The sequence below is a fragment of the Schistocerca gregaria genome, chromosome 1, assembly GCF_023897955.1.
Source record: "Schistocerca gregaria isolate iqSchGreg1 chromosome 1, iqSchGreg1.2, whole genome shotgun sequence".
NCBI classification, from domain to species: Eukaryota; Metazoa; Arthropoda; class Insecta; order Orthoptera; family Acrididae; genus Schistocerca; species Schistocerca gregaria.
Window position 1 is genome coordinate 826672274 of NC_064920.1, and position 26289 is coordinate 826698562.

The 26289-nt window shown below is 39.0% G+C and overlaps 1 protein-coding gene across 1 annotated transcript in view; it reads left to right on the forward strand.

Annotated features, from left to right (window-relative positions):
• Positions 1-397: 397 nt before the first annotated feature.
• LOC126271793 (glutamine amidotransferase-like class 1 domain-containing protein 1) overlaps positions 398-26289 on the forward strand; it is a 70181-nt gene continuing 44289 nt past the window's right edge. Inside the window, exons 1-2 of the mRNA XM_049974179.1 lie at positions 398-766; positions 25581-25657. Coding sequence (XP_049830136.1) covers positions 700-766; positions 25581-25657 — 144 coding nt within the window. The 5' untranslated portion in view covers positions 398-699. The remainder of the gene's footprint in view (positions 767-25580; positions 25658-26289) is intronic.

Below are 26289 nucleotides of genomic sequence, written 5' to 3' on the forward strand. Positions count from 1 at the left end.
TGCTGGGTGGAATTTGACATAACAAATGTAAAAGTTGGTGCTTCTATCTTCTAAAATAATTATTAATGCAGATTCCTCTTCCTATAGCTCCTTGTAGTGTGTGTGAAATTCCTTCTGGACCATTATCTTCCGGAACCACACTCTTTTTTCTTTGTTTCTTTATTTCTGTCTTCCTCTTGTAATATACAGGCTATTCCTAAAGCAGTGAACCATATGAGTCAGATAAATATCATTTTCGTGTAAGTGTGAATTGCAGCATCCAGTTATATAAGGTACCACGTAGATGGACGGAACGGGTGTGATGTTACATCAGTGTGTCCTGCCCTCCCAAAAACAGTTAATAATCATATTTCGAAGACGACAGCTTCCGCATGAGAACGGTTGAGGACTGCAATACGAGTTGAGATCGCGTGACCTGAACTGAATTAATGGGACGTGATGTGACTCGACGGGCAGTAACGCTGACGTGACGACCTTTGTGAATTGGCCTTTAATGAATAATTTCAGTTTTGTTCTCGATAACTATATCAGAATAGGTGGATATCATAACAGGTGGATATCATATGAAACCTAATAAATAGATTCTGCACTCCTTGGACGAAGTGACACTGCCGCCTTGCTGTCAACACGCATTTCGATGCAGAATATCTTCTGCGGATGGCTTTTGGAGCTATCAAAATTTAAAACCGAGTATTGAAAATGACAAGTACGGGTGCAGGGAGTGGGCGTATAAGTTGTTTAATTGTTTTACCAAGTTGTGCAGGAGGTATTGCCATATTTTCGTTATTTGTTCAAGCGATACTTACTGGTCAACCGAACTGAACAATATGTGATATTGCAACTTGGTGTTTTAGCGAATATATGCTTGTTTTTGTTTATGCTATATGCGTTTATAAACCTGATGTTTTCTTATACATAATAGTTTATGCTCCTATATTAAACGTCAAGTATTACACGATATAATGGAACTTTGGATGTGAATTGCAGTATGTCATGTAGCGTACCGTGGCAACACTACAGTAATTTGTATTGGAATACATATCGTCACTTACTCTTTTAATTGTTCATTGAACTTTATTAGGGAATACGTGTTCAAACCACGATAGCTAAAGTCAACATGAAGCAAAACTTAAGAAGGAAAAACCAAATGGGGTTCCAGAAAAGTGGTTCTTGTAATAATCATTCTTATTCGTCGCCAACAATATAGAAGGAATTTAAAAAAGACGTCAAAATTAGTTGAAAACTCGATCAATACATGTACCATTGGTCATCTATGAGGTTTTTTTTGCCAGGCTTTGTAGTTCACGTAGTTCCGATGTAGTCCATTGATACCTTTCCAGTGTAAGGCTCAGCCGTCATAGAAGTGTATATAGAAGATTCAATAATTACATTTGACTTGTTTGCTTTGTATGAAAGTAAAGTTCCCGTTGAACCACACATTCTCTGTATGTACTGTGTCAAATGAAAACTGCAGGGGACATAAGTTTTACTTTTATTCAAAGTTCCTACATCCATATGTAATGAAGCTCATTTACAGGCGAATTCGAACTGCACCATTTGTCTGCATTGATATTTCAGTGTCAGTCTTAATTACAGATTGTGAGAGATCCCTTGTTAACGTGGAGAAATGTTCTCTATCACTGCCTTTCCTTAAATGAATGAAGGCACTGTTTGAGTATGAAGTTTTGACATATAACATTTATTCTATATCTTATAAGACTGGAAATCTACATACACTATTAAAAGGTACAAGTGTTTTGTGAAACACACACACACACACTCTCTCTACAGCATTGGGTGTCAGTGAATCTGTAGATGTGAGAGACTGCTTCAGGTGTATTTTTCCTCCTGTCAGATCAGTTTTCAAATTACATTGATCCTGAAATAAACAAAAATGTTTTCCTTATTGTAGTGCCACTAAAAATGACCATTTCAGAGTAAAAATTATGATTTGTTGCTAGATTTTAACATTGCTGTAAATATGAGTGAGAGTATAAAGATTCTCACATAAATACCCTATTTTTATGTGAAAATTGACTTCTTCGAGAGAGTAACTCACATTTCATCATTCACAGTCCAGGAACCTGCAGCACAGTATTACTTTGTTGCATACTGATATTAAGTAGTTCTGCCATTCTCCATTAGATGTTACCTCTGCTGTAAGAGTAGCAGTCACTATGATGGGAATTGCTCTGAGTTTCTCCATCAGATGTTCCGTGCTGTAAAAGTAGCAGTCAGCGTGATGTGAATTTTCCACATTTAGGCCTTCTTCACCTCTTGTAGTGACTCTCATCATTACCTTCTGTTTCCTGCTTAGAATCAGTGTCGTCATTTTATCTCCGGGAGTCTGGATCAATATAACTGTCACGCAAAACTTCATTAATTTTACATTAATGACTTGTATGTTAGAAATCTCCACTTGCAACTGAATAATGGCAATATTTGTTTTACTGGATGTGTCTTGCCTTAACTTGCGAAGGCATTGTCAGTGGCTGTTTACACTGATTGATGTTGCTTCATTAATAATTTTTCCATATTTTTTTAATAGTTCAGTGTATATGCTCTTGTTCAATGTGTCCTGAATGTGTGTATGGAACAGCACTGTCCATAGTAACAATATTACATTAATTCAAAATAATCACAAAAGATAGATAAATATCTCAGGGTAACGGAAGCGTCAGATTCCACCCCTCTGCTTTGACCAATGACGTTAGCATAGCAGTATGGTGGAAACAACCTTTCACAACAACTGCCATACTGCTCCTATGACGCCATCACATGCATGTGACAACAAATATGAAAATAGATCAAAAACCACTGAACAGATATTCCTTCAAAAATGTAATGAAACTAACAGGACAATCAGGGAAATTGGGAGTTTTTGGGTGGGGACAAACTAAATATAAACACAAGCCACTACACCAAGCAATAAAAAACACTAAAATAACAAGACTCCTCAACCTTCCCAAATTCCACTACACACAAAATCCACTGGAATCGATCACTTTCCTTGACCTATATAGGTCAACGGAAACAATCGATACCGCACTATAGCCCTAAAAAATTTCACCACCACCACATGTAATCCTACCACAGTAAAAACACTTAGAAAATCAAAATTGGAATTGAACTCTTCCCTTGACCTATATGGGTCAACAGCAACTACCGATACCTCACTATAAATCTCAAAACTTTCACCACAACCACACTTAATCCTACCCCCCCCCCCCCAAAAAACAAAAGAACCCTTGAAAAATCGAAATTCGAATTGAACACTTCCGTTGACCTATATAGGTCAACAGCAGCTAACGATACCAAACCAGCTACAGCCACAACCACACCCTGCAATCAAACACTTCCCTGAAGTCATATAAATCAACAGCAAAGCAAAATACCAAATCACCAATACAAACAAACAAACAAAAAAACAGAAAAAACATCAACTCACCACTAAAAAGCTCTGGTGCAGCTGTCTAGGTCAGACATCATAATCTCTCTCTCTCTCTCTCACACACACACACACACACACACACACACACACAGAAAAAACGACTACCAAATAAAACTCCAACCCCAACCACCGCCAAAAATAAAAGGCCCATAAACCAAGAAAAACCAAATAGAAAAAAAAATCACACTCTACAACTCAACAGCCGTATTAAAAAAAAAAAAAAGTTCCCCTTTCACATCCTGCCACCGCCCCCCACTGAACAGCTAACTAAGCCACAACTTTCGGCGTATACATCCTACCCACTAACCGCCATTAAAAAAATACTAAAAATACAATAGTCCTCACGGACGCTCTTCTGCCAATAGTACTCATCAAGATTAGACTGAAGGTTAGAAGAGCTCCTCTTTCCCCTCCCAATCACTGACTTAACTCCCGCCCAAAACCCCCGGGCATGGGTCGTGCTTCTGTGTCTCGGATGGTGGGGCGCTTGCCCACGGGGGGCGGGGGTCCCAAGTTTGAGTCTCAGTTGGGCGCACAGTTTTGGTCTGCCAGGAAGTTTCATATCAGCACACACTCCGCTGCAGAGTGGAAATCTCATTCTCGATTGTAACTGTCCCTTTGGCTTCGAATTTTCTAGAGTCTGCAGTAATATCTAAAAAGTAAAAAAAAATTTTCTCATGCTACTATCCACGTTTCAGTGGATGCTGATTTCGTTGTCCTTCTTAGTATATCAGTATGATTCTAGAGTCCTAATCAACGTAGGCAACGCTGTTACGATGTAAACGTACGTTTATTTTTACCAAAGTTGCGTAAGAATGCGCTTCTGCTATGCATCCCCACTCCCTAAATCCGCCATCACGCAAAAGAAAGTGAATACTCTTTCCTTTATTTTTCACCCTTCATCGATGACAAGTGATAATGACTTGGCAGCAGAGACCTATTTAGCTTGAGTGAGTGCATAAACGAAAGGCATGGACGAATAAAAATACAAAACAGATGTATACGTAACATCACGTAACCATGAAGAAAAGTACCTTCACTGCGCGAAAATAACGCCGAAGTCACTGATGACAGTGCCACTAAAGTAGTGTTATTAAACATGGTTTTCCAAAACTCCTTCAGCAAAGAATATGAAGTAAGTATTCCCGAAGCCCAGTCGACAGAAAGTGCCAAGATGAGAAGCATGGAAGTGAATACGAGATTGGAATGGAAGGTAGAAACGATAGAGGTACTCAGGGTACCCTCCGCCACACACTGTAAGGTGGCTTGCGGAGTATGGATGTAGATGTAGATGTAGATGTAGATATAGATATAGATATAGATATAGTATTCGTACTGGCCCCCATCTTATAATTCTTAAACTCAACACCGTGATTCACTATTAAATGATTGTACTCCTGCTGCCCCAAGCCCCTATATGAAGAAAACGCGTCTGAAACTATAGAGGTACCCTCTTCAATAGAATCCTCAATCAATCCCACTAATTCCATTTTTGTCCGGCCCTCCAAGACCCTAAATACACATTCTGAACCGCCCCCCCCCCCCCCTCCACCAATACGACAGCCCCCCACACCCGTAAACCACCCAAAGACTTACCCTTCCCATACTTTCTCTTCCCAAACTGCGACTCGTCAATCTCCACAACACCAAGCCCACCCAACGTACCCTTGTTCTTAATATATTCAGAACACACCTCACCACCATAAGAATACCAATCAAACACTGTTCTCTCACTCACACCCACCTCATGTGCAGAGATACTGTGAGAGGATTTATGACAAAAATGATACATCATTAACACAATTTCTCCTATGTCCAACCTAGACTTCTCGAACCAGGATCCTCGCCTAATGGAGTGGTGTAAGTTCTCCTTACGACATCTCCACATATAGCCGTCCCTGGTCCGAGACGCCGGAACTTCAGTAAGCCTCATTTCTTCACGACTTGAGCCAACAGGCCAAATAGCTGAAGAAATTTTATTAGAGACAACGTACTCTCCCCAATTATCGTCAACAACTGAAAACTGTTGACCTTGTCAGTCATATCCATACCTACCAAAGACATAAACAAAACAATTTACCAAAATTCACACACGACGAACAGAAAAAAAACAAACTACAATAACATCGACATAACAAAACCAAAATCGCTGAAAAATATTCCGCTGAAAGCACAGTCACCACTGATATCACACATGTGCAATGCTACCATACAAATGAACCCCATACACCACATAACACACTATCCATAAACACATCACCAGAGAGAACCAACGACCGCAACAATACGCCACCTATAAACACGCCACACACGCAAACTAAACCAAAAACATCACCTACCACGCAACACATAAACACATCACCAGAGAGCACCACCGACCACATCAAAACTACACCTACAAGCATGCCACTCTCACAAACTAAACTCCACGCCGTCATGACGTCGCACGCTACAACAGCCTCACGTCATGGGTCAAAGCTGGCAGGTGGAGTCGGAAGCTTCCGTTGACCCAGTATCTCTCGCGTACCATAACTGCTTAATTAGTGTATCAGTCAGTGTCAGGTTGATCAATTTTAACAATTATCCCCACCTCACTACCCCAGATTTGGCAAAAGATGTTTTGATGACAAGAAACTTTTGTTGTACTTTGCTTTGACCCATGACGTGAGGCTGTTGTAGCGTGCGACGTCATGACGGCGTGGAGTTTAGTTTGTGAGAGTGGCATGCTTGTAGGTGTAGTTTTGATGTGGTCGGTGGTGCTCTCTGGTGATGTGTTTATGTGTTGCGTGGTAGGTGATGTTTTTGGTTTAGTTTGCGTATGTGGCGTGTTTATAGGTGGCGTATTGTTGCGGTCGTTGGTTCTCTCTGGTGATGTGTTTATGGATAGTGTGTTATGTGGTGTATGGGGTTCATTTGTATGGTAGCATTGCACATGTGTGATATCAGTGGTGACTGTGCTTTCAGCGGAATATTTTTCAGCGATTTTGGTTTTGTTATGTCGATGTTATTGTAGTTTGTTTTTTTTCTGTTCGTCGTGTGTGAATTTTGGTAAGAAACACAATTGCAAAGCACACTGTCCCATAGCTTATCTTAAAAAAATTTCCTGTTATTTTGTGTTAGCTTGTAAATTCAACTGAATCTATCGTAAGCAAGGTTTTGTTGTTGATTCTGGAGCTCTCTTAGAGCACCAACTTGAATTTGTCTATTACAGCCGTTTCTCCTAGCTCTCTGAGGGGAGAGATAGCAATGCAAGTCCACCCACAGGTGGGGGATGTTCCCAAGCTACTCAAGCCTGTTATTGGATTGCTAAAAAGATTTTCCCAAGCCACACGGATGAACTACCTAATGAATGCGGAGCTGGACCTATATTGTCAGAATAACAATTTTAGCACTTTAAATTTTGCCTCACCCTTTTGAATCAGTACATTTGGGAAACTAAAATGTTAATCCAAAGAGAATGCTTCAGGAATTGACAGTTTTCAAGAGTAAATTTTCATAGATCCAAGTATACCTACCGGGAAAAATAAACATGAAGGGTCACAAGTATGGCTAAAACTAATCATTGAAGTGTCATGTTCTTCAAGTGAAATTTCACAAACCTTACCAAAGCAGCAGTTGTTTTCATAAATGCAGGCAACATACTAACCTGACTGTAAAACTGTAGCTTCAAATTCCGGCTGATACTGCACTGAGTCTTCAATGTTGGCAAACAAAAAACAGCAAGTCTTCAGGAATTCATGTAATTTGAATCAGTTGAGAGTCAGTTGGAAGAAACAAATGATTTTTGTCTTGTTATAGCGACTTTAAGTGCAGAAGAAAGCCACCTCCTTGCCCAGTCCCAGACAATTCTGAAACTTGTCAACAAAAATAAATTTAGTTTTTGTCAAGTTTAGGTGATAAGATGCATACAGATCAAATTTGGATTTCCAATGGCTATTGCAAGTTAACCGTTGCAGCCAGCAGTGTGGGAGTTCCTCCAATCTCATGACAAGCAGATTTACCATGGCTGGTTCCAGAGGTTCTGTTGAGCTTTAATACTAGTATTTTGGTGATAATTGCATATATGAATAAAATTTTTGATGTTTTTGTAGTGGTCAGCCAATCCATCACAAAAATTAACAAAGTTTTGCATTTTAGTGATCATCGTGTTTCATGAAGTTGACACATTTTGTTGTACCTCCTGTCATTTACAACACAGGTGCTTTGTCACTGTACTGTATGTTTATTTGCAACAAAATGAATCCGTGTGAAGTACTTATTAGCTTGACTCTTTTGCCCATGAAAACCTTGCACAGAGTCCTGAAAATTGAATGTTTTTTGCAAAAACTAATGGCACTGTTACTTCACTAGACTTCAGTCTTTCTTTCATAGGTTAAGGATGACTTCTTTTTTATTTTCATTTTAATGAAATGAAGACCTGTGAAGTTGGAGGTTATTGTGGATGATCCTAATTCTAAATTTTCATTTATATTTGCTTTCTTTTCCCCACTGGTGTAGCCAAGATACTGGTGCCATTTTTCAATTTTCATGTTCTTTCACCGTTCTCTAAGGAACATCAAACTCTGATCGTGTACATCTAAATACTTGCTCCACAAGCTGCTGTGAGGTGCGTTGTGGGGGGGAACCCTGTACAGTGCCCACAGAATAATGTGGCTGGTGGATGTTAAGTTGGCAGCACACACATTTGTGTTTGTGTGCAGGGGGGAGGGGGGGGGGTTATGGTGGAGGTTACGGGCAGATACTGTAAGGGAAATGCGGTGTGCTGGAGAGGAAGTGCCTTTCTAAACTGAAGCCTATGGTCAACATTTTGTTGTTGTTGTAAATATTAAGTGGAGCCCCTCCATGCCCACATTCGCACGGTGACCATCCAAATAGATCTAGTGCCACCTCTGCTTTGGTTAGTATCTAAGAATTATTCCACTGAAAATGCAACAAAAGCAGCGATTTAGTTTTGCCTCTCTTGTTAACCATTTGTAACTTTCAGAGAAGTGTTGTGAGTGAAGAATTATGATTAACATCTACATTTCTCTTGTTACTGTCGTAAAATTTACTTCTTTTGTCAAAATACAGCAGAGTGTATACAGCTCCACCTAACCAACATGTTCTACACACAATTCGAGAGAATTCTGAAACAGTGGTTTATTAAATTAAGTGAGGAACTGAGGTCAAGTAAGGTCAGTAGCTTATGAAGAAGTATATTCACGGTAGAAAGGTAAACATGTAATGTCTTCATTTGTGCTGGTCCAAAATTACAGCATGTCTCATTTCACCAGTCATCGATGCCCTTCCAAAACTACAATCTTTCATCAAAAGAGTTTGTAGTTAGTGGAATAACATGGTAGGTACTGAAGTTTCACATAGCAACCATACGGCAATATACTCTCCTCTTTGCATGCTATCATTTGCCAGAATCTCATGTCGATATCTCAAACCATTTATGAAATATAAGAAATGTTATGGATATTTCACTCTGGCCTCATCACTGGCAGCCGCGATTGCAAACTAGTGTGTTATATTGGATCAATTTTCTTGAGCTTAGCGCTATGTAGACCTCCACCTCCCACTAAGCAAAAATACAATATGTGAGCTAAATTTTATATGCAGCAACATATGGTGTAATATGCATCAGATGCATATTTTTCATTTCAAACTTCTTCAAATGTCACACAGTGTCTTACTTAATTGCGTCTATTACAATAATTGCGACCATTAACAAAATGATGAACCATGACCATCAAGCTGACACATAAAGCTATGCATAATGCAAAAATGAAGTTTTTTTTACTGAATAGTTTCTGCAAAATTATTTGAGAAAGATTTAAGGGTGTGCGCCTCAATTCTCACAGCGCAGTGCGTCAGATACAGGTCGTAAGTGGGTAATGTCGACCTCCGTTTCTGAAGAAACGAATTAATTTGTCCAGTGCTTGGGATGAAAATTGGTCACTACACATCTGCCACCATAGTCTGCCCAGAATGTATCATAACTTTCCTTTTCTATTCCACTTGCAAATAGAGCAAGATGCCTCCATATGGGACCTAATTTGTCGTATCTTATCTTCGTGATCCATATGCAACATGTATGAGGGTAATTTTTAAAGTAAGTACCAAAAGCGCATCGTGTCCGTGCATCATGTCACGTGACGTCTGTTCACAGTCGGTCACTCTAGGCTAGTCTCTCATTATGCCGCCATTATGTTTCACATATCTGCTGCTGTTGGTTGTATGGTTATATTGTTTCGTTTGTCACCATGTCGATCAGTAATCTCGCTGATTGTGGAGTTTGCTCAGATATTTGGTTCGTAAATGCAAAACAAGTTGGTCCTGCTGAATGACGGAAATGTGCGTAAATGGTGTGGGCAGTTTCATGTAGGGCGGACAGATGTTCTTGATGAACGATCTGGATGGCCTGCTGTCATGAATGAAGACTTGACACAAAAAGCTGATGCAATTCGCCAAAACAGTTGCTTCACTGTTGACAAGCTGTATCAGAAATTTCCACAAATATCGAGAGCAGTAGCTTCTCATTGTTACTTACTTAAAATGTATGAGATGGATGCCGGAAATGTTTTTGGAGCGCTGTCACAAGAATGGTGACAAGTTCTTGAGTCACATTGTGTTGTGACTGGTGATGTAGCGTGGATTGCGCACTACGATCCAGAGAATAAACGTCAATCCAGTGAGTCGCATCATTCAGACCCTCTGATGAAACCACGGAAAATTATGGCCACAGTTTTTTTCCGACAGGAAAGACATTCTTCTGCTAGACTTCTTGCCAAGAGGAACAACAATAAATGCTAAGTGGTACTGTGAAACTTTATTAAACCTTAGAAGCGCTATTCAAAATCACTTGTGGGGGCTGCTCTCTAACACCATTGTTCCGCTTCATGACAATCGTCGGCCTCACGTTGCAGCAAAGACGCAACTGCCAAGTTTCATTGGGAATTACTGGATCTTCCGCCAAACAGCCCTGACTTAACACCATCAGATTTTTATCTGTTTCCAAAACTGAAGGAATTGCTCAGTGGGAAGCACTTGGAAAATGATGGCATGTTGAAAGACAGTGTTACTAACTGGTTTAATGGTCAGGTGGCAGAGTTCTTTGTGCTGGAATCCAAAAGCTGGTGCAAAAATTTGAGAAATGTTTAAATGTTCATGGTGACTATGTTTAAAAGTGGAAAAACTGTGCGTACTGTAGTCCGTGATACAATTTATGTTCATAAATAAAGTTTTTCTTACTCCATTACAAATTGGTCCCTACTATAAAAATGACCCTCGTATGTTGGCAGCAGCATAATTGTTCTGCAATCAGCTTCAAATGATGGTTCTCTACATTTTCTCAATAGTGTTCCTCGGAAAAGAACAGTGCCTTCTCTCCAGGGATTTCCATTTGAGTTCTTGAAGCGTCTCCGTAACGCTTGTGTATTGTTTGAATGTTTTGGTAACAAATCTGCAGCCTGCCTCTGAATTGCTGCTTTGATGTCTTCCTTTAATTGGGCTTGTTATGGATACCAAACCTCGAGCAGTGCTCAAGAACAGGTCACACTAGCACCCAATACGTTGTCTCCTTTACAGATGAATCACACTTTCCTAAAATTCTCCCAATAAACCAAAGTTACCATTCACCTTCCCTATTACAATCCTCACATGTTTTTTCCATCTTGTATTACATTGCATCATTGTGCCCAGATATTTAAATGACATAACTGTGTCAAACAGGATACTACCAATGCTGTACTTGAACATTATGGTTTTTTCTCCTTACTCGTCTGTATTAATTTACATTTTTCTACATTTAGAGCTAGCTGCAATTCATCATACCAACTAGAAATTTTTATCTAAGTCATCTTGCAACCTCGCATAGTTATTCAACTTCACCACCTTACCGTACGCAAGCTTTATTAGCAAACAATCATAGAGTGCGGTCCACTCTGTTCACCAAATCATTTATGTATATAGAATGTTACAGTGGTCCTATCACACTTCCCTGGAGCACTCTGAACGATACCCTCTAATACTCTCTAATGAACAGCTACCGTTAAGGACAATGCACTGGCTTCTATTACTAAAGAAAACTTTGAGTGATTTGCATATCTGGGAATCTATTCCATATACTCTTCCCTTTGTTAACAATCTGACATGAGCACCATGTCAAATGCTTTCTAGAATCTAGGAATATTGACTCTGTAGCCCTTTATCCATAATTCCAAGTGTATTGTGGGAAAAGGGCAAGCTGAGTTTCATACAAATAATGCGTTCCAAACCTGTGCTGATTTGTTAACATAAGCTTCTCTGTCTCTAGAAAATTTATTATATTGTCACATAGAGGAAGGTGTAAGTAGATGAATGATGAACACTAACTTCACTTAACAAAGGTTCATTCAGCACTTGCACATGCAAGAGCGCGGAGTGACTTGCCTCCGGCCAGAACATACGTGATATATATACAGCTACAAAACATTCCAGTACAATGATTCTTACTATTTGTGGATACTTCTAGAATGTACTCGAATGGAATATAGAAATTAAAATTTTGCAGTTCATGTGAGTTTTGAACTCATGGCCCTCCATGCAACAATATTGTATCATAACCACTACAGTACGGCAACAGCACTACTCAGCATCTTCTGAGATTTATTTGAACCATCTGTTTGGTGCCAATGTTAAGAAAACAAAATAATTATGTTGTTTAAAGAAAACTTATGTTAAACTGACACATTCCACTTAATTATGAAATGTCGTATTCATGATATATGGATAAATATTAATGTAATGTAATGACCCTTTGAATATGCTGTACAGAGTTTTTGGGATTACCAATAGTGAAGATGGCGAAGACCGCTATTCCAAGTATATACAATTTGATGACCATGACCTCACTCATTACAGCCACAAACAAGCAAAAGCAACATGCTAAATATTTAACTGCAGCAGTAGATTTATACTAATGGGACAACTGAGGCAAGTACAGGGTTTTGGGCATGGACAAACTAAATATACAATAATAAGAATTACACCACCATTCCAAAATGTATATTAACCCAAAAATCAAGTCACTTGACCTATATTGCTCAATGTCCACAATACCAGCAAACCACAACTAACAGAAGCAACTGTCATCATAAGCAAACCAGACTAAAATGAGTATAGCACACTTCACTATAGCCACTACTGTAAACAACTATTATGAGCTACTACGAAACCAAACCACAAAATAATGAACTCTTCCAAAATAAATTTTGATAACCACATCTCAAAGAAAATTATGTACTACCACACTGCACTTCTTGCAATAAAGAACAATGAAAACATAAAAGCCTGCTTACTACCCAAAATCAGCTGACAAAAATATTTAGGCTGCCACACCATTCCCACAAAAAAGAGAACTGTAGTGAACCAGGAACACCTCCTAATAGCCTCCAGGTATTGTCTTGCCACACCACCATTACTCTTCCCTGGTTCGATACGCAACGGCTTCGCTTGTGTTACACAACACAACACAGTTATGATGTAGATTAAAGCCGAGTGGTGGTTTTGCAACTTTCAGTTGTTTTTGACCAAGTCAAGCATGTTTGCCAACATTTCACAATTTGCTTGCTGCAATGTGGTCAATTGGATTCAAACCTTTGAACATATGCTGATCCTTTTTAGAAAATATATTACTGCATGGCCCATATTTTGAAAGTAGTTTGCCCTCTATTAATTAAGAATACGCTCTTGGGAAGGGAGGGAGGGGTGGAGAACACACTCTTACACCACAGTCACAGTGTAGGCACTTTAATTGTTCCAAGATGACTGGTTTCAACAGTCTTATGCTGCCATCATCTGATCCAAGGGGAGAACATGAAGATATTTGGCGGGGGAGGGGGCGGGAGGGCTGCAGTAAATTTCACCGATTATATAAAATACAAAATTTCACGTACCTTATGGAACGTGTTATAAAATTCTCTGTCAGTAAACAAACAGTGTGTAATAACTACAAATTTTATATGTAGCATAAGCCCATGCTAATTTTAATGTGTATGGTCAGGTGGCATTCTGGATTGTTGTATTGGGCACTTTGAAAAATCCACCTTCATTTCTCATGTACCACTATTCATTGCTTGTAACAATGGCATGTTATTATTTAGCTTGTACTACAAACGCCATCCAGTGGTGAGACAGTTAACTGTTTAGTGAATGTGCCACCTTTAGAGGTTAACACTCCACTGGCACTGTAGAGCTCTTCGGCAAGCTTGGGAGAGTCACAATCATCGTTGATACGCATGGATGGTATGTGGATCTTATCAGCTGTGTGCAGTTTACCAACTGGTTTTTTTAATCAAGATATTTGTGCTTCTAGATTGCCCTTTATGCTTTGACTTATGTAATGTAACATGACAATTTTATAGCAGGTTCCATAACGTATGTTAAATTTTATATTTTTTACGATTCAATGAAATTAATTGTAGTTTCCCCCACTTCCTACCCCCCCCCCCCCCCCCCTCCCCCTGTACCCTCTCCCCTCATTATCCTTATAGTTTCCCTTTAGTGATGGCAGTGTAAGACTGTTGAAACTGGTTATCTTGTGGTAATAGAACTGTTGGCAGTTCTGTCATTGGGTACAAAGTGTGTGCTTCGTTTCCAGCCATACAAAATATGCTCTTTAGTTGATACCTTATTTACATTGTAATTTTTATTGTCATCTAAGTTACATTTGAACTCTGTACTGCTTGACACATTCTATATCCTTGTAATTCACTCACTACCAGAATCTACGGAACGCAAAATAAATAAAGAAGCATAAAGTGGGGGGGGGGGGGGGGGGTCAACCATCTTGATGGCATCATGCATCAAAGCAGATGGGTGGTACAGCAATCTTCGTTTTTGCCCTATAATAGTTCTTCAGTTGTTGGCTGCACACAAATTGAAATGTAGTACAGATTAGAACCTGAGAAAAAGAAAAGAAAAATAACTAAAACCCTAATATTGTGAAATTCATCATCACAGAATCTCCCTTCTCATTTATTTGGTCTTTTTCTGTGACTAGGCAGCTAAACTTACGTTCACTACAAAGCTGAAGATATTGATTTTGCAGATTGGTTCAAACGGCTCTGAGCACTATGGAACTTAACATCTGAGGTCATCAGTCCCCTAGAACTTAGAACTACTTAAATCTGACTAACCTAAGGACATCACACACATCCATGCCTGAGGCAGGATTCGAACCTGCGACCATAGCGGTTGCGCAGTTCCAGACTGACACGCCTAGAACCGCTCGGCCACACCGGTCGGCCATTTGGCAGATTTCTTCTATTTCTAAAAAATATAATGTGACAGTATTGTAGGCTTATCTTATAATGCTAGATAATAATAATGGAACGCAACTTCATGAAAAAGAAAGTAATCCTTAAATGGACAATGAAGTCCACTTATTTTACCAGTTAGGACAGTCTGAATGTGAACTTCCGTTATGGAACTACTGAGACAATAGTAGGTCTTTTCATTTAGATAGCTGACTGCAGTGTTGCCAACTGTCTGGTTTTTAAATAAAAACTGGCATCCGGTTGAATGTGCTGGCCAGACATCAAAAGTATGATTTTCAGGCCCCCTTAAATTAGTCTAAATTCATATTTACTAATTTAACTTTTTACATATTTTTTATAGAAGTCAGATAATAAAAATGACACCAGTTAAACTTTTCAATTTGATTATTCTTTGGTTCCAGTATTCTGTATCAGATTGTGTCACAACTTGGGAGCATTGTGGACTTGTTACAATGAATTACAATGTATCTTCGTATAAGTTGGTGCGCTCATTTGCTTGACAAGCCGTGTCGAAGAGGCTTTGTATTTTTGTTACACTGCTTGTCATTTTCATGTGGCCAGTAAAGCAGAGTTAAAATAGTTTGACTATTTGTTCTCCTGCACAGTTATATTACATAGCGGCAAAAAACAACAAACAAAATATGCCATGACAATGTTGCATTTTTATTTTATCATCAGTGCTTGCAATAAAGACCTACTAATTGGAAAAGGAGTACTGCTGTTGAACAAATGATCGCACCATGTATACCCATTGTTGCATGTTGCTGTTTGATGTAGTGAAGTGTTTTGTCGTGGCTGTATTAGGTGAACCGCACCTAACTTGTGTTTAGTTTAAAATTGAAGTGTTTAAGAAAGCTATTGTAGTGACTGAGTGATATGGGTACATATAAGACTTTGTATTGTAGTGGCTTCTCTAATGCAGCAGACTAAAAAACAGTGCGATAAGTGTCATTTCAGTGACAAATGGGTACAAGAAACAGGCTTTTCGGGGTGGCTTTTGAAAACAGGATGAATATACCGGGTATTGTAAAACATGCTATATAAGTTTTACAGTTGTAAAGCATCATGCCAGTAGCAAGACTCATATTGATAAGATGCGGGGTGTATTAAGAATCTCCACTATTGAAAGGTATTTCGTGCCAGCGGGAACTAGAAACAAAACGGAAGTGTCAGCTACAGAACTAATATTAACATATCATAGAGCGAAACATCACCATAGTTACCTTTCACAAGACTGTGGAAATGCTCTCCTGTTTCCTTTTTTGTTTCAAAATTCGAAACTATCATCCAAAAGTCACTGTGGACAGTCTAAAGCTGAAGCTATAGCAGAGAATGTATTGGCTCCACATTCTTTGCAACAATTTATGAAGAAAGTTGGTACAGCTTCTGTGATGCTTCAAATAAAGGAAATATGAATTATTTCCACTTACTCTCCAATTCTTCAGGCAAGAAATGGGGATGACTTAAGCTGTTATAGATTTTCATGAAGACGTTGACAAAACATTGACTTCTATAGACAAGAAGCTTAAAGAGAGCTTCATTAAGACTGGCCTTTCAGGAGTGCAACTAGTTGTTTATGGTGTGGACAATTGTTTTCATGTAGTTGAATAAATGTTTGAAGCACCACATCTTATTGCAGAACATTGTCATATATATACAGTAGTGCAAAATATGTACAAACTACTGTCATACGATGTTGAATCATTAGTGGTTAAAGTATTTAATGAATCTCCTTCAAGTGTGAATAAGGTGAGTGAGCTGAAGAACTTTATTAGTTCCTGCAGAGTACTCCATACAACTCCGGCAGGTTCCCACATACTTTTTTTTCTGCTGTAGATAGATTGTTCCAGAACTGGCCATTGATGAAGTTGTATTTTCTAAACCAGGATGAAGACAACACTGCCAAACTTATTTGGATATTTGTATCTCATCAAAAACGACAGTAAAGTGAATGACGAAGTAACACTTCCAGAGATCTACATGTACTTTGTCCACAATGGTATGCATTTATTTAATACAACCATAAAATGTGGAAAGTGATTATATGCAGATACCTGAAATATATTCTGTGTTCCTGAAGTTGGGTACAGAAATTAATAATAGACAAAGAAATAACTTCTTCAGATTCGAGGTAGTACAAGAGATGAAAGAAGTCCACAATATGAACAAGCAAAATTTGTCAGAAGTTCAGCAAGTGTATACCAGGATTCTGGAATATAGAGAAAAATGGTTTTAATTCAGTGAAGATTCACTTTTCAAGCAGAGCTCTCAGCTAAATCTTGGAGAGCCCCTTAAAAACCAGAACATAATGAATCTTACAGATTATTTCAATATAAATGTGAATGGTGATGGACTATTATCTGAAATATGCACACTGAATGATGCCTTGGCATTCATTAAGGACTTACTAGTCTCAAACGCTCCAAACAAATGGGTGATATTTTTTAAGAGATACAAAGCATATAATTTGCTGAGTGTTGTTCAACATGTGCTAGCAGTCCCACCATTCAGTAAATTTGTAGAGCAGATTTTCAATGTGATGCTAAATATCTAGAGCAATGAAAGAAACCGACTGAAAGTGGAAATGGTGAAAGCCGAACTATTTGTGAAGTTTAACTACTTTATAAAATGTGCTGAATTTGCTAAAGTTGTCAAACCCAACAGTGGGAAAGAACTTGTTAAAGTTGTGAAGTCATGAAAAAAGTACAACTTCAAAATATAACTTGCAAAGAAAATAGAAGCTTGCAAAAATTGCAGGATTTGCTATATTAACCCTCACACAGGCTGTGGGGGATATACTTCCCACTAAATGTGTTTCTGTACAGTGTTTAAGGGAAATGTGTTATCACTTCTGTACACTTCTGGCATCTAGTGGCAGTCTCCTGCACCAGCTGTGGTTTCTGTTTGTTGGGAAATATAGCCTTCAGGACTGAGGGGGGTGTATATCCCACCAAACAATGGTGTTTTAATGATTATTGGGAAATAGAGTTACCACGAAAGTAGTTTCTGGAAGAGGCTTGGGAAGTATATTTACCACAAAACTAATCTGTCATTTGTGGTCCTTGGGAAACATTTTTACCACCTACTTATGGGTATCCTAAAGTGTTCGGGAATATGTCTTACCAACACTGCCTATGCTTGACATCTTGTGGTAGTACATTGCGCCAAATGTATGAAAACTGCTACAACAGTCAGTTTCTGTTTGTCATGGGGTCACTATTGTTGTCAGAACACATTGCTTCACTTCTGAAATATACATTATTATTGTGTAATAAAGTTACAAGGATTATTTTCACATTGTGGTAAGTAAACTTTTATATCAGTAACAAATATTTTTTAAGTAAAGTAAAACAAAACATAATTTTACATGTAGTTGTAACACATAACAGCTCACAAAAGGAAAGTGGGAAATCCATTTACCACCACAATCTTAATACCTCACAAAGGTACCATGCCGATATACACTGAAGCACCCAGGAAATTGATATAGGCATGCATATCCAAATACAGAGATATGTAAACAGGAAGGATACAGTACTGCGGTCGGCAGTGTCTGTATGAGATTACAAGAGTCTGGCGCAGTTGTTAGATCCGCTACTGCTGCTACAATGGTAGGTTATCAACACTCAAGTGAGTTTGAATGTGATGTTACAGTGGGTGCATGACACAGCATCTCCAAGGTAGTGATGAAGTGGGGATTTTCCCGTACGTCCATTCATAAGTTGTTGTTGTTATGGTCTTCAGTCCTGAGACTGGTTTGATGCAGCTCTCCATGCTACTCTATACTGTGCAAGCCTATTCATCTCCCAGTACCCACTGCAACCTACATCCTTCTGAATCTGCTTAATGTATTGATCTCTTGGTCTCCCTCTACGATTTTTACCCTACACACTGCCCTCCAGTACTAAATTGGTGATCCCTTGATGCCTCAGAACATGTCCTACTAACTGATCCCTTCTTCTAGTCAAGTTGTGCACAAACTCCTCTTCTCCCAAATCCTATTCAATACTTCCTCGTTAGTTATGTGGTCTACCCATCTAATCTTCAGCATTCTTCTGTAGCACCACATTATATTCTCTTCTTGTCCAAACTATTTATCGTCCATGTTTCACTTCCATACATGGCTACACTCCATACAAATACTTTCAGAAATGACTTCCTGACACTTAAATCTATACTCGATGTCAACAAATTTCTCTTCTTCAGAAACACTTTCCTTGCCATTGCCAGTCTACACTTTATATCCTCTCTACTTTAACCATCATGAGTTATTTTGCTCCCCAAATAGCAAAACCCCTTTACTACTTTAAGTGTCTCATTTCCTAATCTAATTCCCTCAGCATCACCTGCCTTAATTCGACTACATTCCATTATACTCGTTTTGCTTTTGTTGATGTTCACCTTATATCCTCCTTTCAAGACACTATCCATTCCATTCAACTGCTCTTCCAAGTCCTTTGCTGTCTCTGACAGAATTACAATGTCATCGGCGAACCTCAAAGTTTTTATTTCTTCTCCATGGATTCTAACACCTACTCCGAATTTTTCTTTTGCTTCCTTCACTGCTTGCTCAATATACAGATTGAATAACATCGGGGAGAGACTACAACCCTGTCTCACTCCCTTCCCAACCACTGCTTCCCTTTCACGTCCCTCGACTCTCATAACTGCCATCTGGTTTCTGTACAAATTGTAAATAGCCTTTTGCTCCCTGTATTTTACCCCTGCCACCTTCAGGATTTGAAAGAGAGTATTCCAGTCAACATTGTCAAAAGTTTTCTCCAAGTCTACAAATGCTAGAAACGTAGGTTTCCCTTTTCTTAATCTTTCTTGTAAGATAAGTCGTAAGGTCAGTATTGCTTCATGTGTTCCAACATTTCTACGGAATCAAAACTGATCCTCCCCGAGGTTCGCATCTACCAGTTTTTCCATTCGTCTGTAAAGAATTCGCGTTAGTATTTTGCACCCGTGGCTTATTAAACTGATAGTTCGGTAATTTTCACATCTGTCAACATCTGCTTTCTTTGGGATTGGAATTATTATATTCTTCTTGAAGTCTGAGGGTATTTCGCCTGTCTCATACATCTTGCTCACCAGATGGTAGAGTTTTGTCAGGACTGGCTCTCTCAGGCTGTCAGTAGTTCCAATGGAATGTTGTCTACTCCGGGGGCCATGTTTCGACTCAGGTCTTTCAGTGCTCTGTCAAACTCTTCACGTAGTATCGTATCTCCCATTTCATCTTCATCTACATCCTCTTCCATTACCATAATATTGTCCTCAAGTACACCGCCCTTGTATAGACCTTCTATATACTCCTTCCACCTTTATGCTTTCCCTTCTTTGCTTAGAACTGGGTTTCCATCTGAGCTCTTAATATTCATACAAGTGGTCCTCTTTTCTCCAAAGGTCTCTTTAATTTTCCTGTAGGCAGTATCTGTCTTACCCCTTGTGAGATAAGCCTCTACATCCTTACATTTGTCCTCTAGCCATCCCTGCTTAGCCATTTTGCACTTTCTGTCGATCTCATTTTTGAGATGTTTGTATTCCTTTTTGCCTGCTTCATTCACTGCATTTTTATATTTTCTCCTTTCATCAATTAAATTCAATATTTCTTCTGTCACCCAAGGATTTCTAGTAGCCTTCGTCTTTTTACCTGTATGATCCTCTGCTGCCTTCACTACTTCATCCCTCAGAGCACCCATTCTTCTTCTACTGTATTTCTTTCCCCCATTCCTGTCAATTGTTCCCTTATGCTCTCCTTGAAACTCTGTACAACCTCTGGTTCTTGAAGTTTATCCAGGTCCCATCTCCTTAAATTCCCACCTTTTTGCAGTTTCTTCAGTTTTAATCTACAGGTCATAACCAATAGATTGTGGTCAGAGTCCACATCTGCCCCTGGAAATGTCTTACAATTTAAAACCTGGTTCCTAAATCTCTGTTGTACCATTATATAATCTATCTGAAACCTGTCAGTATATCCAGGCTTCTTCCATGCATACAGCCTTCTTTAATGACTCTTGAACCAAGTGTTAGCTATAGTTAAGTTGTGCTCTGTGCAAAATTCGACCAGGCGGCTTCCTCTTTCATTTCTTAGCCCCAATCCATATTCACCTACTACGTTTCCTTCTCTCCCTTTTCCTACTACCGAATTCCAGTCACCCATGACTATTAAATTTTCGTCACCCTTCACTATCTGAATAATTTCTTTTATTTGATCATACATTTCTTCAATTTCTTTGTCATCTGCAGAGCTAGTTGGCCTATAAACTTCTACTACTGTAGTAGGCGTGGGCTTTGTATCTATCTTGGCCACAATAATGCGTTCACTATGCTGTTTGTAGTAGCTTACCTGCATTCCTATTTTCCTATTCATTATTAAACCTACTCCTGCATTACCCCTATTTGATTTTGTGTTTATAACCCTGTAGTCACCTGACCAGAAGTCTTGTTCCTCCTGCCACCGAACTTCACTAATTCCCACTATATCTAACTTTAATCTATCCATTTCCCTTTTTAAATTTTCTAACCTACCTGACCGATTAAGGGATCTGACGTTCCACGCTCTGATCCGTAGAACGCCAGTTTTCTTTCTTCTGATAACGACATCCTCTTGATTAGTCCCCACTCGGAGATCCAAATGGGGGACTATTTTACCTCGGGAATATTTTACCCAAGAGGATGCCATCATCATTTAATCATACAGTAAAGCTGCATGCCCTCGGGAAAAATTACGGCTGTTGTTTCCCCTTGCTTTCAGCCGTTCGCAGTACCAGCACAGCAAGGCTGTTTTGGTTATTGTTACAAGGCCAGATCAGTCAATCATCTAGACTGTTGCCCTTGCAACTACTGAAAAGGCTTCTGCCCCTCTTCAGGAACCACACGTTTGTCTGGCCTCTCAACAGATACCCCTCCATCGTGGTTGCACCTATGGTACGGCTATCTGTATCGCTGAGGCGCGCCAGTCTCCCTACCAACGGCAATGTCCATGGTTCATGGGGGGGTGTGGGGTGGGGATTTCATGAGTATACCATGAATATTAGGAATCCAGTAAAGCATCAGATTTCCGACATCGCTGCGGCCAGAAAAAGATCCTGGAAGAATGGGACCAACGGCCACTGTAGAGAATCATTCGACGTGACAGAAGTACAACCTTTCTGCAAATTGCAGCAGATTTCAATGCTGGGCCATGAATAAGTGTCAGTGTGCAACCCTTTCAATGAAACATCATCAATATGGGTTTTGGGAGCCGAAGACCCACTCATCTGCCCTTCATGACTGCAGTACACAAAGCTTTACGCCTTGCCTGGGTCCGTCAACACTGACATTGGATTGTTGACAACTGGAAACACGTTACCTGTTGAGATGAGTCTCATTTCAAATTGTATCGAGCGGATGGAAATATATGGGTATGGAGAAACCTCACGAATCCATGGATCCAGCATGCCAGCAAGGGACTGTTTAAGCTGGTCGAGGCTCTGTAATGATGTGGAGCATGTGCAGTTGGAGTGATATGGGACCCTTGATACATGTAGTATGGCTCTGACAGGTGACACATACGTAAGCATCCATTCATGTCTATTGTGCATTCCCACAGACATGGGCAATTCCAGCTGGACAATGTGATGACCCACAGTCGAGAATTGCTATGTATTGGCTGCAGGATCACTCTTCTGAGTTTAAATACATCCACTTGCCACCACACTCTTCAGACATGAACATTATTGAGCATGTGTTGGATGCCTTGCAACATACGGTTCAGAAGTGACCTCCATCCCCTTGTACTCTTACGGCTTTATGGACAGCCCTGCAGGATTCCTGATGACAGTTTCTTCCAGCAATACTTCAGACATTAGTCGAGTCCATTCCACATCATGTCACAACAATTGTGTGTGCTTGCGGGGGCTCTGCACAATATTAGCTAGGTGCACCAGTTTCCTTGGCTTGTCAGCGTCTGTACCACCATAGTTTCTGGTCCTAAATCACAAAAATAAAATTATAAAAAATAAATATATCAGTTGATTACAATTCTAATAGAATAGCAAAAAAATTATCTTTGCTGAGTTGCTACAAAAAATGCACCTGCAAAAGGTTAACACTGAGTATTGTGTTAAATAAATGCTTGCTTCCTGTTGTAGCAGCCATAATGTATGTGTTGTGAGTATTATTATTATTATTTATTAACAGTAATATAATAATAAAATAGTAATAATAGTAGTAGTTGTTGTAGTAATAATAGTAATACATTTTGGAGTTGTCCAGTTTTGGTTACAGATAAAGTTGGCAACCCTAGCTGAATGTGTTCTGTAAAATATAACTGTTTAAAGCAGTGAACTGCTTTTGCAACAGTGTGTACCCTGTGTATTTTTTGTTAAAAAAATGGTGGGCACTCGTTCTTCAAAAATCAGTAAAAAAATTCTATGACTGTTCACAAAAATGTACATGAATGTATTTTAAATTATGTTGGTTATTACAGAAAACAAAATAAAATTAAGCTGCTGTAGAGGAACTAATTACATTAGAGGAAGCCTTTGGGAAATATTATAAGAATTTAAAATTGCCTAAATATCAAGGAAAAATTTTCTAGAGCAAACATGTCCCCTATTTACCTCAAGAACCATCCAGATGTTCCAGACCCCACAAAGGAACTGATAGAGAACAAAATCCCAAAAAGCAGAACTTTGTATGACAATTACTTCAGAATATAGTTCTACTTGAACTTTGAAAGTTTTCTGTTACGGTGAATTCTCTTGATGACTTGGAGTGTCCCTTGAGTGATGAATGAATGTATACCTTATACCATACAAATTATTGGTGTAGTGTACTGATTTTCAGGGATATAGCTTAACAATCCATTGAAATACATCACCTCAAAAATGACAGACCTTTGCATCCTCATATCAAAATTTAAATCATGGCTTAAGAGGCTTCAAAAGGCCAAGTACTGCAATTGAGAATCGTGAATTTTTGAAATTACTTATAAAATAGGCGTCTACATACAAAATTTTAACAAAATCTCTGATAGTAACCCGGAACCCCTGAGCATTAGGCACGGAATGATCTAGGTGTCAAACACTGAGAGACAATGTGGAGATTTTACTGTGTCTTCATTGAAGGTCAGACAAGAGAAATGACATCCCATGTTTGCTGCATGTAACCAAACTCCCACTGAAAAGTACAAAGAGAAAGGAGACATTCTTAGGAGGAGACAGGATGACTTTGGAAAATTTTGTAGCTGTCTCATTGACATGCCATGTCAGTTGAGTGTAAACACAAAACCCCTGCTTGTTGATAGCATGCAGTTTTCATTGTGAGAAGTAAATGGAAATATAATATGGGATCACAAATAGCTTGTAATGACTTCACCATCAGCTACTCAGCAAGTCCATCATTGGCATAAGAAAGGTAGTAATAATACACAGTGACACATTCAAGAATTTTCTGTAGTGTAATGAGAAAACTTCAAAGATACAAAATCAGAATGGTTGAGCAGGGAAGCAAACAACATTCTTTTAATTTACTGTAACAGTTTTTTATTTGTGCATCCACTGCCTTCAGCTGAGAGAAGCTTTTCAGCCATGAAAAGACAAAAAAAAAAACCTCCTATATTTGTATTTTACATTCTCAAAAACAGCTTCCAAACTTAGCTTTGTTCTTAATCCTCAAATGGGCATGCCATTTTTCATAACACACATGGGCACGCACTAATTATCTCATAGATAACTGCCTCAGAGTAAGAGTGTGCTGATGGCTTGGAATCATGGTCATTTTCATGCACGGATCATATTTTTTTTCGCTGCGCTTTATTTTATATTATTGCTCCTCATTTGGACATATGACAACACAGCTTATCACTGTGTTAGCTAACCTAGTAATAAAGGGAAAGGTATGGGCTCACAATTTTAAAACAACACTGGAATGGTACAAGAAAATGTTTTATGTGATTGGCACACTTTATACATAGGCACACCCACGTGACAGCTGAAAAGGTTCTATTAGGGCAGCTGAGGTCTGAGTTTTATGACAAATTCATCAAAAATGTAATTTCATATTTAAAAACTGTGGTGTCACCGCCAGACACCACACTTGCTAGGTGGTAGCCTTTAAATCGGCCACGGTCCGGTAGTATAAGTTGGACCTGCGTGTCGCCACTATCAGTGATTGCAGACCGAGCGTGCCACACGGCAGGTCTAGAGAGACTTCCTAGCACTCGCCCCAGTTGTACAGTCGACTTTGCTAGCGATGGTTCACTGACTTCTACGCTCTCATTTGCCGAGACGATAGTTAGCATAGCCTTCAGTTACGTTATTTGCTACGACCTAGCATGGCGCCATTATCAGTACTATCGATATTGTGAAATATGTAACGTCAAGAGCAACGTTCATCATTAATTAATTTAAGTATTCCACCAGCTACGTCCGTTCTTAACAATTCTAATTCCCTTGTCATGTTCCAGACCTCACGCCAGCCTGCGTGAGCTAAAACGCGTGCATTTCGGCCTCCTTTAGTAAAACGGTGTTGGCTCTCCTGCCAACCACAACAAAAATAATCTATTCTCTTGTAACTGCTTACCTCAATGAAAAGTTCAGTACACACCACTGGATCATACAGTTTATTTGTAGCCTGTCAAACAGGTATATTCGCTTTCTGATTCATGTTGGTGCATTGAGTAGAGGTTCACAGTATATTATACTCGCTAGGCATTTGGATTGTTATTTGAGATACCCAAAAATATGTTATTTTGAAAACAACTTTGCGGCCTGTTTATTTCTGTATTTCTGGGAAACTTAACAGTTTTCTTCTTCATAGCATCTTACTTTGATTTGCAGGTGTTTCTTCACAGTCGTTCATTCAGTGTTTCACACTGACACATTCTGCATTCACAGTCCAGTTGGCTACACCTGGTGTAAGTACTAAAAACTACTTTAGATTTTCATATTAAATTTCGGGAATAACTTATTGAGTGCATTAGTTTACTAAACATATTGTTGTTATTTCTCCCATAAATTATTCATTTGGTTAGAAATGTTAGTAGTGCATTTCAGTGGATAAACCTTTAAACAAAGGAAGAAGTACATTCATATCATCTTCATTTTCCATATTTGCTTAATATATGACTGGTAGTATCATACAGAAATTGCTGTCATAGGTCTGCTACAATACAAAATTCATTTTCTTTTTCTGACTTCACAGTGCAATTATTTTTAGGATGAGATGCAGTGTGATAGATGTTAGGGAGTACAACATAAGTTGACACCTTGATAAAAACACATGTTCATTGTGCCAGTAATGCCTGTTCTTGTAAGTACAGTTGCAAAATTGTACATGTTGAAAATAATCTGTAAATTTCAGAAAGCCTACTTAAGTTACAGGGTGTTTCAGAAGGAATGGCCAGTATTCAGGGATATGACAGGAATGATCATTCGAAGCAAAACTGTCTAGTAAACAAGGGCTCTAAAATGCATTCCTTAAGAGCGATGAGCACTTGTTCATCTTCACTACTGTGAAACACACCACTTCCACTCTTCTGCTGAAGAA